This window comes from Pogoniulus pusillus, chromosome Z (assembly GCF_015220805.1).
Source record: "Pogoniulus pusillus isolate bPogPus1 chromosome Z, bPogPus1.pri, whole genome shotgun sequence".
NCBI lineage: Eukaryota > Metazoa > Chordata > Aves > Piciformes > Lybiidae > Pogoniulus > Pogoniulus pusillus.
This window is the reverse complement of record NC_087309.1, coordinates 1,466,964-1,483,497: the sequence shown is the minus strand read 5'-3', so window position 1 is coordinate 1,483,497 and position 16,534 is coordinate 1,466,964. Positions and strand designations below refer to the sequence as shown.

Below are 16,534 nucleotides of genomic sequence, written 5' to 3'. Positions count from 1 at the left end.
TCCCCCAGTCCTGCCACTCCCTGACAGCCTGAAAAGTCCCTCCCCAGCTTTTTTGGAGCCCCCTTTAGACCCTGGAAGGCAACAATAAAGTGAGTACCAATGCAAAGGCATTAAAAGCAGCTTATATCACAGAGGACTAAAGACCTTGTAGCTGATAATTTTAGGGAAGATTGCTTTAAATTAATTAATTTCATGCATTCCTAATTAAACCACACATATTGAAGTGCCCAAAAGTACTTAGGAACATATAGACTGTCTGTAAAAATCACAGCTCACAGCTAAACTATTGTGCTTATTAGGAAGAGTAACACTTTATTTTTAAAAGAGAACAATTATTTTCCTGAATTTGCCCAAAAGCATTCCTTGTTTTCTTTCCAAGAATATTCGTCCTCATAAATCTCCTGCAAATATAAACAAAGAATGGAAAATACTGTAAGAGTCTGCTACAGGCAGCCACAAGCCAGGCCAAACAACTCAACAGCCATCCTGCTATTATTTACTGATCACAACAGGACTACGCAGCCCTTGGCTGGCAAACAGAAGAACGGGCAGCACCCTTAGAACATACGGACTTACATGTGGGTGGATGCTGAAACTTGGTCTGCGCCCCATTACTGTTAGAAGGGTACATCTACACTGAACTCAATTCAAGAAAGAGCTCTAGAAGAAATGACATAGAAGTGGTAGAGTACTCAGCACTGGGTCTGACATTGTCCTTTTCACACCTTGCCATGTCATCCTGTCACACCATCATGGTTAGGAGAGTATTTAGGTGCAGACAAAAGGTCGATATTAAAAACATTAGAATGGTGAGACAAGACACAAAACACAGCAAGTAGTAGTCAACATACAGTCAATCTTCAGAGCTGACTGCATTGTTCAGCAGCAGTCCAGCCTTAAGCAGCAAATTCAGCAGGGCTCTGAGCCCCTGATTACTCCTCTTGAGACCACAGAACTGCAGTCTACCTGGAGGAGGTGTCAGAAAAGGGGAGTAATGCTGAAAACATCACCGTTACCACACATCAAGTTCTGCCTGGGAGAGAGGGCAAAGGTAATGCCCATTGCATTCAATGCTGTGCTTACACAGTGCAGCTCTTTCTGGACCCAGGCTGACCTCTCCACACATTGCTGTGTGCCCATACTAGCTTTGGGGCCTCTGCTCATGCCTTCATTGTGTGCTGTTGCTTAATGCTTTGTGCTTTCTTAAGGCCACAGGGATGAAGGGAAAACAGAAGGACAACCAATGGCACTTTTACTTGCAAACTGGAATGCTGTCCAAAGCAAAGCTGACTCAAAAAGTTCTCCCACAAGCCTGTGCAGAACTGTCCACTGATAGTCAAGATTGCTCAGGCCTGCTTCACTTTAACCTCAAGGTGGTGTTAAAATGAAGAGGTGCTGGAGAGCACAGGCAAGGGAGAGCCTTCCAGATGCCCAGCCTGCTGCAGATGGGCCTGGTCGCCTTAGAGGAAACTCACCGGAGCTAAATATCGCCATCTCATCAGATGCAACGACTGCCTGTAATGCTTCAGCTGCTTCCTTTAGGAGCATCAGCAGCATTTAGCCCAGATGTCGTAAGACTCTGGCACAAGCCTGAAATTACATTTGTCCCCAGACATACCTTTTTCCATATTGGGACAGATGCTTTCAAGGTATTGATGCAGTACGTTACAGCCTCAAGGGATTCTGCTCTGTGTGGAGAGGACACTGCAATAATTACACTTGCTTCAGTTATTGGAACCACGCTAGGGAGAAAAGAAGAACAACAGCAGCTTCAGCTAATGCTTGACATGAAGAGGACCCAAAAGCCATGGCCATGTCACGTCAACATTCTGGCCACATGCTCTCCTGACTCATTCATACTGAGCAAGTGTCAAGCCACGTCCTAAAGATGATACACATTTAAAAAGAAAGAAAGCCACAACCAAAATCAGTACCAGATGTGAGAATTCCACACTTTAGAATAAATAATCCCAACAGACACAGCCTCTTTTCTTCCATTCTTTGGGGTGTTGGGTTTTTTTTTAACAGTCTATGGAATTAAGAGAGGAAAACTGCTAACTTGCAACAATGCACAGGAAACGCACTGAAAGCTGGCTTAATAATTAACAGGTCAGGGACAGCAAGTTCTTGTCTGGAAACGGAGGATATCACTTCACAAGAATCTGTGAAGGAAGAAATAAAGTGCCTCACATTGCATAGCCTTTGCAACAAAACGTGATTTTTGACAAATTCTGGTTTCAAATTGGGAGCTTTTCCTGTTTGGTCTGTTGCTTCTAAACTTAGATTTATTTTCCTCCTCACAAGCGTAGTGTTTCCAAAAGCTGCCTCCCAACCTTCCACTATAGTAAGGCTGCTCTGGCAAGCAGATCATGGGAAAAATCAAAGCTTTAATGCTCCAGAGAATCATTCTCTCTGATGAATATAGAGGAAACCTAAGGAAACTACCCCTCAGAGCTAGCACTACCATTTGTGATCACCTTCTGCTGAGAGAAAACGAGCATTTGCAACAGACTCTGCAAATCCGGATAGCTTCAGTGAGAGATCTAACAGATCTCTCCATAAAGACTCAAGAGACATCAAACAGAAGCATTTCATGTTTGGAACCTAACAGGATATGCTTACCCAAGAGTCGAAGAACAACAGCCTAAGCTTTAGGGCTCCCTGTGGCTTAATTTGACTCAAATCTGACAATAAGAAGATACTACGACACCTCAGTGGAAGAGAATGAAAAACAAAGTGCTGCCAACCTCACCCTCCTAAAAAGAGACAAAACAAATCAACACCCTCCCTCCTTCCCTGGAATGCAACCTCAGCCCCCTCCTCCCTGCAGTCAAACCATCACACCACCACCAATGACCCTGCAGGTTAAATCTGGGCTCCAGCAAACACTATCAATACAGACTATTTGTTTTAAAGGCACTGTGCTGGTTTGAGGCTAACTGGAATACTTTAATGAGAGAAATCAGATTATTGGCTGTGAAAAGAAAAAAAGGTGATGTCTAATTTACCCATTTGTTCTGCTGGGACATGTAAAAACAAGGGTACAAAGAGATCAGTCAGTCTCTGCCTGGCTGTTGCTGTATTAATTCTTCTGCCTGAACTGCACATTTCCAACTAATCATCCTGCTTCTAACACCCCTTGCTAGCCTTTCCAGAGAGGTTCTGAGATAAGGCAGGGGATGGAAAGAAGGTGGAAGGGTGGTTGTGAGCCCCTCCTGGGCACTGTAGCTGCTGAACAGGGTCTTGTATTTCTGTATGACTTTTAACTTGTATATCACTGTATACAGTTGTAAATACCTGTAATATATTGTGTGTATCTGCTTGTAATTTGTGCTAAGCTGTAAATAGAAAGCTTCATTCCTTAACTTCCATCTGGCTGAGTTAGTCTGGCTAACGTGGTGTGGGGAAAGTGAAACCACTACAGGCCATTTCTGAAACTTACCAAGAATCACAGAATCACAGAATGTCAGAGGTTGGAAGGGACCTCCAGAGATCATCCAGTCCAACCCTCCTGCCAAAGCAGGATCACTCAGGGCAGTTCACACTGGAACGCACCCAGGGGGGTTTTGGAAGTCTCCAGAGAAGGAGATTCCACAGCCTCTCTGGGCAGCCTGCTCCAGGGCTCTGTCACCCTCACTGCAAAGAAATTTCTCATGTTGAAGTGAAACCTTCTCTGATTCAGTTTGTATTCACTGCTCCTTGGCTTACTGCTGTGCACCACTGAAAAGGGATTGGCCCAGCCACTTGACACCCACCCCTCAGACACCGATAGACATTGATCAGGTCTTCTCTCAGCCTTCTCTTCTCTAGACTAAACAGCCCCAGGGCTCTCAGTCTCTATCCACAAGGGGCATGTTCAAGTACCTCCCTAGCCCTGCTGGCCACACTTTTCCTGATGCACCCCAGGATGCACCCTCACTGCATTACAGTTTGTGAAGACTCCTGCATCTCCTGCAACTGTGCACACAAGCACAGCCAGGCCCTGGACCAAGATTAATAACCCACTCACAGAGGGATGTGGTCTGGCCATACATACCCAAGTCTGTGGTGCACTGCAATGTGTTTGACTGACAACCACTTCTGTCTGATATCTCTGCAGATCTTCTTTATTTCAGCCTCTGCCATTGAGGTATATGCTTCATATTCCAAGTGAACCACTTTTTTCCCTTCAAAGTTATTTCTTGTGGTACCTAGATACAAAGGATTTATCAACCAAAAGCACTGGGCAAATAGACATAAAATATAGTATTTCTATTATGAACTTATAATCTGTTATATAACAATGTTATTACATATAAATAATGACCAAAACTCAGGATCTGCTGCTATGGCCAAGGTTAGTACTATGCAATTATAAATGACCTGCCCTCCTCATGACTGATTCTATGATTCTATTCCATGGAGTCAGATTTTTTGAAGAGGGACCCTTAATAATTAGAAAAGAAAAAAAAATGGCTGACAAGTGTGGAGTCTGCAATGCCCAAGGCTGGGGTCTCTTCTGCAGTCAACTACTAAGATGCTATTACTGCATTTGCCCATGCACTATTTCAGTGTTTAGGAACCAAGCACTGAGGTTTAAGCACAAAGGGCTTTCAAGATTTCTAGGAGGGTACTAGGAGGTACATTAAGCAACAGGACAGACCTATCTGACTTGACTTTCACTAGCCCATGGGTAAAACAGTACTTTACTTTCAAACAAGATCTGAACTGCAGGAGTTTTCACACATCCCAATTCCCACTTTGAAAAAGCTATGCCCAAGGATGGGAGAATAGCTTCCAAGAAGTCACACAGGATGTCAGGGGTTGGAAGGGACCCAAAGAGATCATAGAGTCCAACCCCCCTACCAGAGCAGGACCATACAATCTAGCTCAGGGCAAATCCAGACAGGCCTTGAAAGTCTCCAGAGAAGTCCTGTACTCTAGAGGTGCTGTTCTGCTCAGCCATAAGATAGCCCCACCAGCAGGGGAGCTTCTCACCCCTTTGTCCCACTACAACTGTCTAACAGCTGCCACAGTCTTGTTCTAAGCAATTCAGAATCTGTTTTGTAAGCATCCTGGGTTTGGTCCAGGAATTTATTTGAGAAGTATGAGTTTGGAGTGTGGACAGTCTAGGTTGCATTTGTTACACAATTAACACATTCAGAGATCCAGCTTCAGAAACACTGAACTCACCAACGAAGAGAGACACTGCCCCACAATATGGTGAAATGACCAGCTCTGACACTTCATCCACAGAGAGCTTTTCAGACTTGAGCTTGATAAAATCTTTTGGCACATCTTCGCTTTCGCCCATAGCTCACTAGAAAAGCTGAAACCAGACTCAGTTGTTGTTTCTGGTTACATTAGCACTGGCCAACTGCTTTTTATTCAGTGCTGATGTCCCAGTTTATGCAGAAAGCATGTACCATCTACAATGTCACCCCAAGAGACCAGTCTCCCTGGCAAATTCACTTAGCAGCAGACTTCTGAGAGAATACTGACTGAAAAGACCCAGCAATGGCTTGGGGTTTAATGCTACAGGCTGCTTCCTGGTTGGAAAACCTGGTTCTGTAGGATGAAACTAGAACTGGTTTGAGGCTCCAACTTAACAGTATAAACCAACCAGCATGGATTATTAGTCACTCCTCCCTATCTTATCCTGAAATCAAAGGCAGTTTGGAACACAGAATTCCAATAAACATGGATTAGAGCTCTAATCCTGAAATGCAGTATGCTCTCCAGGACAGTCAGGGCCGCACACTATCAGTTTCAGTGATGCAGAAGACACTTCTAACTTCTCCGAGTAGAAACTTGTCATCAATCCAACCAAGAACGAGGAGGAAATGCACCAGCAATGGAACAAGCTGCAGTAAACACATGGACTGGCACTTGAGAGCACATAAAGAGATTAAACTCTTCCAAGGGCATCTATTACTTTGGCAGCAAGAAAAAAGTTACTTTTAATCAGTAGTAAATTATTTTCCTGTATGACCTTTCACGTTAAAAAGTAGCAAGGGTTTTTTCATTGTTATCTTATTTAGGAAACCCAGGTTTCTACTGACAGCCAGAAACAAATACAGTAGAGTAGTAAGTCCTAAAACCCAAACTCAAAGCAATGCCTGACCCCACTGACAATTATCTTCCATGTCTTAACCATGTCTTGGTGCACCAGCTTATGGTTTGTGGTCAGCACAATGGCTCTCTCCAGCAGGAAACACAAGTTGTGCTCTCCCAAGAGTACTGAGGTGGAGGGAGAGAATTGCAATCACATCTCTGGGACAAAAGGAAGAAAGATTGTGTGAACATTACCCAGAATCCATGAGATACGTCAGTGCACAAAAACACTCTGGGAAACTAGGCAAGAAGTGATGCCTACCTAAGAGAATCTGGCCAGATTCAGCCTCCACTAATGGGTGGGATGACAGCAACTTCGTCTCCAGGCTGCAGGACCAGGAGGTGATCTCCAAGAAGCACGTACTCCTGCCGAACAGCGAGAACCACCTGGTCCCGGATGGCCGCCAGCCTGAGGGAGAGCGGCAGGAGCACACACAGGGTTACCAACAGACTGCACTTCAGCACCAGATTTCACCACAGCAAACCTGTGCACCATCCACATCAGCTGAGCTAAAGGGGCTTGAGACTTGCGCAACTCTGCTTCCAACACACCCCCTCCTGCCCCTGGATTCTCTGGTGGTGTCTAAGGAGCCACCAACTCAGTATAATTCTGGGAAGCTGGAAACTAGATTTGTGATAGCCAACCCTGTGCTGGGCTGCAGCCAGAGCAGTGATCGATGAGACAAGTGCTGTATAAACCCAAAGTGACACACCTCACTCTGTTCACTTGACAGGCAGTCTAGAGGAGGTCTCAACCTGTAACAATTGCTCACCACTCACAAGTAAAACAAAGAAGCTTTAAAAAACAACTTACCTGTTCCTCACAGCAGGGAACTGAGACACAGCATACCAGGTAAATGGTACGAAACTTATGCTCTGTGGAAATGAATGTACATCCCTTGGACAGCTGGGGTGCTTTAGTATCATAGAATCATAGAATCAACCAGGTTGGAAGAGACCTCCAAGATCATTCAGTCCAATCTAGCACCCAGCCCTATCCAATCAACCAGACCATGGCACTAAGTGCCTCAGCCAGGCTTTGCTTGAAGGCCTCCAGGGACGGTGCCTCCACCACCTCCCTGGGCAGCCCATTCCAATGCCAATCACTCTCTCTGTGAAGAACTTCTTCCTAACATCCAGCCTAGACCTACCCTGGCACAACTTGAGACTGTGTCCCCTTGTTCTATTGCTGGTTACCTGGGAGAAGAGGCCACCCCCCACCTGGCTACAATGCCCCTTCAGGTAGTTGTAGGCAGTAATAAGATCACCCCTGAGCCTCCTCTTCTCCAGGCTAAACAGGCCCAGCTCCCTCAGCCTCTCCTCATAGGATTTGTGCTCCAGGCCCCTCACCAGCTTTGTTGCCCTTCTCTGGACATGTTCCAGCACCTCAACATCTTTCTTGAATTGAGTGGCCCAGATCTGGACACAGCACTCAAGGTGTGGTCTGACCAGTGCTGAGCACAGGGGAAGAATAACCTCCCTTGTCCTACTGGCCACACTGTTCCTGATGCAGGTCAGGATGCCATTGGCTCTCTTGGCCACCTGGGCACACTGCTGCCTCATCTTCAGCCTACTATCTATCAGTACCCCCAGGTCCCTTTCCTCCTGGCTGCTCTCAGCCACTCAGTCCCCAGCCTGTAGCACTGCTTGGGGTTGTTGTGGCCAAAGTGCAGAACCCTGCATCATAACATACATTGCATTTGTACCTCAGAGGCAAGAATCATTAAACAGAAAGGTGTCCTAGGCTGCAGCAAGAGCAGTGTGGGCACAGGGCAAGGGAGGGGATTCTGCCCCTTGACTCTACTATCCTCACACCCCACCTGCAGTCCTGGGGGCAGTTCTCGAGCCCCCAGCACAAGCAGCACATGGAAGTTTTGGAGCCAGTCCAGAGGAGGCCACCAAGATGCCGAGAGGGCTGCAGCAGCTCTGCTCTGAGGACAGGCTAAGAGAGTTGGGGCTGTGCAGCCTGGAGAAGAGAAGGCTTGGAGGAGACCTTGGAGTGGCCTTCCAGTGTCTGAAGAGGGCTCCAGGAGGGCTGGGGAGGGACTATTGACAAGGTCTGGTAATTAGAGGAGGAGGAGGAATGGGTTTGAACTGGCAGAGGGGAGACTGAAATTGGATGTTAGGAAAGGGTTCTTTGTAGTGAGGGTGGTGACACACTGGCACAGGTTGCCCAGGGAGACTGTGGCTGCTCCCTCTCTGCAGGTGTTCATGGCCAGGCTGGATGAGGCCTTGGGCAACCTCTTATAATGGGAGGTGTCCCTGCCTATGGCAGGGGCTGGAACTGGATGATACTTGAGGTCCCTTCCAACGTAAACCAGTCTGTGATTCTATGGGACAGTTCATATCAGACCCACTTCAGCAGCTTCCAACAAAGAAGTACCTCAAGGGGCAGCAAATGTCTGATCTCAGGTTGGAAAGAAATAGTCTCTCTGGGTGGACCAGAGCAATTTTCTTACATGACAAGAAGCATTGTAGGATGCTGCTTGTGAGATCTCACAAAGACTCAGCAACCAAAGAACTGCTCATCCATAACCTCAGAGTTTATGAGGGTTCAGGTCTTTTGTATTCACAGGTCTGAAATCTGCTACTGATAACAAACTGCAACAGAACTGAGAGGTCACATGTGGAGTATTTTCTGGTAGGTCTTCTGTATTTTATTTTCATTTCACATTTGTGAGATGTTGCTGTGAGAGCCCAGTCATCCTGGTTACCATCAGGGCAGAGATTTGCTTTCACTCCTGAGTACAATCACACAGTTTATATAAGGACCACATTACTAAAGACACCAGAAAAAGAATGCCAACATTTTCCTTTGCAAGGTGCAGCCATGATACTGTCATTACCTCATACCACAAAATCCAGCACAGATAGTGGAGGGCCATTATTGCCCAGAAACAACCTGGCAAGCCAAAGAGTGCAAGTACAGCTCATCTTATTTGCTGCCAAGCAAACATAATCACAGAACCACAGAATGATTTAGCTTGGAAGAGACCTCAAAGCTCACCCAGTCCCAACGCCCCACCATAGGCAGAGACACCTCCCATTAGAACAGGCTGCTCAAGGCCTCATCCAACCTGGACCTGAACACCTCCAGGGAGGTTGTGGAGCACAGAATCACCCAATGTGATCTCTGATCCCTGAGCAACCTGTGCCAGTGTCTCACCACCCTCACTGCAGTGAACCCTTTCCTAATATGCAGTTTCAATCTCCACTCTGCCAGTTCAAAACCATTCTTCTTCCTCCTCCTCTCATCACAAGACCTTGTCAATAGTCCTTCCCCAGCCTCTCTGTAGGTTCCCTTCAGATCCTGCAAGGCCACTCCAAGGTCTCCCCTAAACCTTCTCTTCTCCAGGCTGCACAGCCCCATCTGTGCTCAGAGCAGAGCTGCTGCAGCCCTCTCAGCATCTTGGTGTCTCCTCTGCACTGCCTCCAACACTTCCATGTCCTGCTTGTGCTGGGGGCTCCAGAACTGCCCCCAGGACTGCAGGTGGGGTGTGAGGAGAGCAGAGGAAAGGGGCAGAATCCCCTCCCTTGCCCTGTGTCCACACTGCTCTTGCTGCAGCCCAGCACAGGGTTGTGTCTGGGCTGCACTCACACTGCAGGCTCCTGTTGAGCTTTTCATCAGCCCAGACCCCCAGGGCCTGTTCCTCAGGGCTGCTCTCAGCCATTCCCCTCCCAGCCTGGATCTGTGCTTGGGATTGTGCCCATCTAGGTGCAGGACCACGTTCAGCACTAACTCCTGAAGACCTCAGCCTCTTAAAAAAGGCGGAATGGCTGAAAGCCTGTGGCAGGGTTTGCAACTCCCTTTCTGACTTGCCTTCCAGAATGTGCCATAAGCTCAGACCAGCCACGACAGGTGATCAAAACCACCTGCACATTATCATAGTTTTTTTCTTACTTTTTGCCTGGTTGTTCTTGTTCTCTCCTTGTGACAGCACACTTCAGAGATGAGTAACACAGCTTAGTATTCAGATGCAGCAGTTACTGCATCATGCTTCACATGTGTCTTCAGCTACCCATCAGGTTCGCTTTCAGGGTACATTTACTGGACCTAGACTCAAGTTGTGCCACGAGAGGTCTAGGCTGGATGCTAGGAGGAAGTTGTTGGCAGAGAGAGTGATTGGCACTGGAATGGGCTGCCCAGGGAGGTGGTGGAGTGGCCGTGCCTGGAGGTGTTGAAGCCAAGCCTGGCTGAGGCACTTAGTGCCATGGTCTGGTTGGTTGGGCAGGATGAGCTTGGAGCTCTCCTCCAGCCTGGTCGATTCTATGAGAATAGAATGGGCCAGGTTGGAAGGGACTTGAAGGCTCGTCCAGCCCAGCCTATCACCCAGCCCTGCCTAGCCTAGTCTATCCTTGCACATATATGAAGACTACAGCATTTTACAACCGACCAAGGCACAAAGCAGTTGCACAGGGTTACCAGAACAGGGTCCTGTAACTACTTTTATAGTATTGAAGCATGTATGCATTTTCAAAGTCAACTGCAAATGCTGAACCTGTATTTACAACGAAAATTGGAAAAACAAAAACAACAACAAAAAGAGGGCAACATCGGGAAAAAAAAAACCACAAACACACACAAAAAACCCAAAACACAAAAACACAAACAAAAAACCAACAAAACCCAACGCCACCAGCACAAAACCACCACCACCAAAAAAGGCACAACCACTACCGCGACCCCAAGCTCTGTGCAGCTCAGCGGCAGCTTCCCCAAGTACCTTGGGTGAGCCCTGACGATCTCCTCCCAGAGCTGCAGCGAGGTGATCTGCCGCGGCACCGAGAGGGCCTCGCAGCGCAGCCCCGCCAGCTCCGCGCTCCGGGCGAAGTAGAGCACCGAGACCTGCTCGGAGCAAACGCGGATCAGCGGCGCGGCGCCAGTGACAGAGAGAGCGCGGTGCGCGCTAACTGCTCCGCGAGTACCGGCGCGAACCACCGGAACGACAATCATTAAAGGCCCCCCTCGGCTTTGGCGGGTTGCTCGTTTTTCAAGCGCCCATAAGCTCTCTCGCGTCCCTCCGGCCCCGGCCGCCAGGAGAGCAGGCAGGGAAGGCGGAGCCGTGCTCACTCCGCGCCGACCGGTGCCTGGCTGCCGCCGGCCAGGCCTCGCTAGGCCAGCGCCCGTGCCCGCCGACGGGAGGGGCTGCCGGAGCCCCGCCACCCTCCTCGGCACTCGTCTGGTCTCCAGCCGGGGCCCGCTCGCCAGAGCCGCCGCAGCCCGCACCTACCTGGCAGCTCATGAGGCCGCCGTCCCGGGCGGCAGCGCTGCGCCGCGGGCTGCCGGTGGCGCCTGCGCCCGGAGGGGAAGCGCCGACCTGGACCGCCCCCTGCGGCCGCGCTCCGCTGCGGCCGGGCCCGGGGCGTGTGTGCGGCTCCGCTCCCCGGCCTCTGCCCCAGCGGGGTGGCTGAGGCAGGCTGGGAGCAGGAGGTGAAGGGTTGCGGCACTGTTTACCAAGCACGGGCTGTTGTGTTGGAGCAGCACCTTACAGGACAGCTTTTCACGCGTGCTTAGTCTGCGGAGTGCGTGGGGGTTGTAATAGGTGATTGTAAATTGTTTAATAAGGAAACATTTTAATAGAATTGTAATAGGTAATTGTAATTATCCAATAACTAAACATTTTAATAGAATGTTAAGCATGCTTAGCTGCAAACGGCAGTGTATATACAGCTGTTGCAAATCAGGAGATGTGCCTAACCTAGAGGTCATGCTAGAGATGGTAATGTGCAAAGAATAAGCTAGCTAATTGCTAAGTATTGCAAAGACTAAAACTTTAGGTGCATCCTTAATTTTGAGCTAAGAGAGAACATGCCACATGTGGGACTCGGACATTAATCAGTCATGTTCCAAGGACTAAGCTTTAATTTTGAGAAGTGGGATTGGGGACATTAACCAGCCAAAGGAAGTCCATATTTGGAGACGGGTGAACCAGAGGACACCCGAGGAGGACTGCTTACTTCATCTTCAACGACCACCAGAAGGGAAGGCAGACCCTAACCCACAAGAAGGAACATGCACAGAAAGGATGGGTTTATGTAATTTGCAGGGTGGAACAACGCAGACAACACAGTATAAATATAGGCTAATGAAGAGACTTGCCAGGGCAGTTGGCGGAGCGGTGACTCCCCTGTCGCCCAGCGCTGCAACTTTGCTCATATTCTACTTGCCTAATTGAATCAATTTGTGATCTGGACACTTGGATTTTGAGTCATTCTCAATTGATAACAGGGGTGACAGCCGCTTGCAGCCGCACTCCTTACAGCCTGCACCGCGCCCACACGGCACGCCAAGGGTCCCTCCAGGTGCTGGTACGGTATTTCTGGGGCCGTCCTCTTTCCCTGTGGAGTTTGCCTCGTCAGAGGCGGATCAGCTCCCGGCCCGCTGGGCGCGCTGGCAGCTGCCCGCACGGCAGCACGGCAGGGGGTGAGGAGCCTGTACCCGCGGCGGCTGCGCCACAGGGCACGGCTGCGCCACAGGGCACGGCTGCCTCCCGGCGCCCTGTCCTGAGGGCTGCGGAGCCCAGGCCTTCGGTGCCGTTAGCCTGGTCAGCACCTGTCGCCTCTCCACGCTAAAGGACGACTCCCTGCCGGGCAAGGCAGGGGAGCTTGTGCAGCCCTCACCGGTGCCGTGACAGGGAGCCTGCAGCCAGCAACTGCGATTCCAGCAGGCTGTGCGGTGCAAAACCTCTGTCCTAGCTGGGTGCAACGCTGCCAGGAAAAAAAGTTCCAGATACTCTGGAACAAGCAACTACCACCCAGCCGTTTCAAAAGGTGGACTGGAAAGGAAACCAGAGGATGGTTTAGGGTGGAAGGGACCTCAAAGCTCAGCCAGTTCCAACCTCCTGCCATAGGCAGGTGTTGCGGAGAGCAGGATTAATTCGTGGCCGAGTCGAGAATTTATCAAAAATAGATATTTTTTATTTTTACAAAACCCGCCCCCACAACTATATATACAAAGATTAATTTCGTTTGATAAACAGGTTGAGTTGCATGAGAATTAATCTACACGGATACCATTAATAATCTGACTATTTTTGGGAAGTCAGAAGTTGGAAAAGGACTCAGCTATTAATTAATAGTGGTTTCTTACTAAATTAAGCTAAGCCAAATAACTCACTCAGGCTGGCTCCTGCGGTCTGTCTTCCTCCTCCAGCGGCTGCAGGAGTCGTTAAGGGTCGTTAAGGGTCGTTAGGCACACTAAGGTGTGCCTAACAGTAAAGCAAATCCTTGGTCTCTCTGCAGTCCAGGCACAGGGGAGTGAGCAGCTCAGGCAGACACATACGTCCAGGCACGGGCAAAATCCAAAGCGGGAACCCCAAAGGCAGGAAGACCCCCAATAGTTATAACCTTCACTAGACAAAGGGCAGAGTTACCACACCTTAGGCGCGAAAGCGCACGGCCAATCCCAGCCTGGCTCCAGCGCGGGAACTCACGGGGCAGTCGCCCCCTTCATGGGGCAGTCCTCCCCCCCTTCACGGCTGCAGGGCAGGTGAGGGGGGGGGAAACCAGGCGGCTTTTCCCCTTTCCCCCCGAAGTCCGGGCAGGAGAGGAATTTAGGGGTACAGGACTCCAGGACATCAGGGACACCTCCCACTAGAACAGGTCACTCAAGGCCTCATCCAAGCTGGCCTTGAACACTTCCAGGGAGGCTGTGGAGCACAGAATCACCCAATGTGATCAAAGATCAAAGATGAAAGATCAAAGATCACATTGGGTGGTTCTGTGCTCCACAACCTTCCTGGGCAACCTGTGCCAGTCTCTCACCACCCTCACTGCAAACAACTTCTTCCTAACACTGCCAGTTCAAACCCATTCCTCCTCCTCCTGTCATTCCCAGACCTTGTCAATAGTCCCTCCCCAGCCCTCCTGCAGCCCCCCCTCCTGCAGCCCCCTTCAGATCCTGCAAGGCCACTCCAAGGTCTCCTCCAAGCCTTCTCCTCTCCAGGCTGCAGAGCCCCAACTCTCTCAGCCTGTGCTCAGAGCAGAGCTGCTGCAGCCCTCTCGGCATCTTGGTGGCCTCCTCTGCACTGGCTCCAACACTTCCATGTGCTGCTTGTGCTGGGGGCTCGAGAACTGCCCCCAGGACTGCAGGTGGGGTGTGAGGAGAGCAGAGGCAAGGGGCAGAATCCCCTCCCTTGCCCTGTGCCCACACTGCTCTTGCTGCAGCCTAGGACACCTTTCTGTTTAATGATTCTTGCCTCTGAGGTACAAATGCAATGTATGCTATGATGATACTAAAGCACCCCAGCTGTCCAAGGGATGTACATTCATTTCCACGGAGCATAAGTTTCGTACCATTTACCTGGTATGCTGTGTCTCAGTTCCCTGCTGTGAGGAACAGGTAAGTTGTTTTTTAAAGCTTCTTTGTTTTACTTGTGAGTGATGAGCAATTGTTACAGGTTGAGACCTCCTCTAGACTGCCTGTCAAGTGAACAGAGTGAGGTGTGTCACTTTGGGTTTGTACAGTACATGTCTAATTGATCACTTTGCAAAGGTGCTTAAGACCCAGCCAGTAACTAGCAAGTGGCTAGAGCATTTTTCTGGTGCCAAAGATAAGCCACAGGTATCTGTCCTTAGAGTGCACTGAGCTGGACCACATTAGCCTCTCAGCCCAGACAACAGTGGGCTTTGAAAGACTTACCTGTGGTTTAGGGCTGCTTTTAGAGTTAGGTCCACTATGGAACAGAGAGAGAGAGTGGTTACTGGCAGTAAATCTCTACATTTTCTTCAAGCTCCAACTAAATGTGGGGAAATGCTGAGTATTTTTCAAGGGGTGGGTCAGGCATGTGATAAGGTAAAAATTCTACTCACTGTTTGAAATAAAAAAGCCTGCCTTCTATAGCTCAAAACTGGAGTCTGGGGGAGTTTCCTTGTACAGCTGAATTTTCATGGCATCATTTGAGCCCTGTGTTGTACGACTTCTCTAAAGGCAGAAATTGTCTCCAGAGAGCAGAGAAAAAGTGTAGACAGTGTGACTCTAGTGTTTTATTGGCAGTGTTCTATAATGGATAGTGGATAAAAGTTCTTAAATGAAAGCAGGAATTAACCTGAGATGTGGTACAAATGTCTGAGGCAGAATTCTTCCTCCCTTCCTACCTATTCATTTTCAGCCTGGCAGGAACACTGGGCTCATGAAGAGGTGGGACAGCTACACTGCCTGGTTTGCAAGAGCGAGTTGTATTCATGTTGCTTTCTGGGTTGTTTGGCTTGTTTTGTGGGAGATTTAGGGTGCAAAGATGGGAGGCTGTAGTGAGGCCAGTGTTGGTCTGTTTTCTCAAGTCACTAGCAACAGGACGAGAGGAAATGGGCTTAAGTGGTGTCAGGGGAGGTTTAGATTGGCTGTTAGTAAAAACTTCCTTGCTGAGTGGTGAGGCATTGAAACTGTGTGCCCAGGGAGTTGACAGGGTCGCCATCCCTGGAGGTGTTCAAGAAATGTGTAGATGTTGTTTAGTAGTCATAGTGGTTGGTTACAGTTGGACTTGGTGATCTTAAAGGTTTGTTTCCAGCATTTATGATTCTATGTTTTCATAGCTCTGGAGGAGATGTCAGCTTTCTTTATGATTTCTACAGGCTATCTCCACAGGATTTTCCCTTAAAATGTTTTCTGGTTTGAATTCTTCTTTCAGGCATCATTTTCTTCTTGTAGCTTTTGGTTTGTAGCGTAATCATGAATAGCTACATATATAATGTCTAAGTGTTGCTCATTGAGCCTAATATTTTGCATTAAATGATTTCATTACAGTGATGGTTTGGGTGCTCTCTGCCCCCCCCCACACTTTAGAAATCACCCAGACTGGACTCAGCCAAGCTGGAAATTAGAGAATGAAGCTTTCTATTCACAGCTCAGCACAAGGTGCAAGCAGGTGTTTACAGTACTTACAGCTGGAGACAGAAAGAGACAAGTTAGAAGTGATACAGCAACACAACAGCCCTGCCAGAAACCAGAGTGCCCAGGACAGGCTCCCAACCACCCTTCCACCTCCTCCCACACCTCTACCTTACCCCAGATTTTGCTTTACATTCAAGGTGAGTTTGGAGAATTGACATGGGGAGTTAGGAAGCAGAAGGGTTAGTTACACAGACAGCAGGTTAGGGAGAGAAGGGAAGCAGGCAGAGCCAGAGAGCAACTCTGTTATCTATGTTTGTGTTCTTGTTCTTATTGATCTCAGCAAGCCTATGAGTGCAGCAGACATCACCACTGCTTCCTTTTCACAGCCTGGCATCTAATTCCTCTCACTAAAATATCACAGCTAGGCTCAAACTAGCCTTTGCTTTAGCTAACAGGTGTGTATGCACCCTTCCACACCAATGGATATATTTGCCTCTCAGAATGTATTTGTTTGGGATGCCTTTAATCTTAAAAGCAGTGATGGTAGCCCTGCGTAACACATACATCCTATTCTGCTGTCTGTCCTTTCTCTGCTTTAATCTACAAATCTGG

The 16,534-nt window shown here is 48.8% G+C and overlaps 1 protein-coding gene across 4 annotated transcripts; it reads right to left on the bottom strand.

The window, feature by feature from the left end:
* Positions 1–286: 286 nt before the first annotated feature.
* On the bottom strand, positions 287–11,417 carry MOCS2 (molybdenum cofactor synthesis 2). Of its 4 annotated transcripts, XR_010301394.1 has the most exons (7): positions 11,325–11,417; positions 10,818–10,939; positions 6,356–6,502; positions 5,173–5,308; positions 1,619–1,742; positions 577–660; positions 287–401 (listed from the first exon to the last, which is right to left on the bottom strand). XR_010301394.1 is itself a non-coding variant. In XM_064140666.1 (5 exons), exons 2-5 carry the CDS (start codon positions 5,291–5,293, stop codon positions 333–335), a joined length of 468 nt encoding a protein of 155 aa, XP_063996736.1. In that variant the 5' UTR covers positions 5,294–5,308; positions 6,356–6,447; the 3' UTR covers positions 287–332. The 4 variants fall into 4 exon arrangements, 2 of the variants coding, with proteins under 2 accessions (XP_063996736.1, XP_063996738.1); XR_010301393.1 differs by lacking the exons at positions 10,818–10,939; positions 11,325–11,417 and adding an exon at positions 4,037–4,190 and having other exon boundaries at positions 6,356–6,447; XM_064140666.1 differs by lacking the exons at positions 577–660; positions 10,818–10,939; positions 11,325–11,417 and adding an exon at positions 4,037–4,190 and having other exon boundaries at positions 6,356–6,447.
* Positions 11,418–16,534: the final 5,117 nt, after the last annotated feature.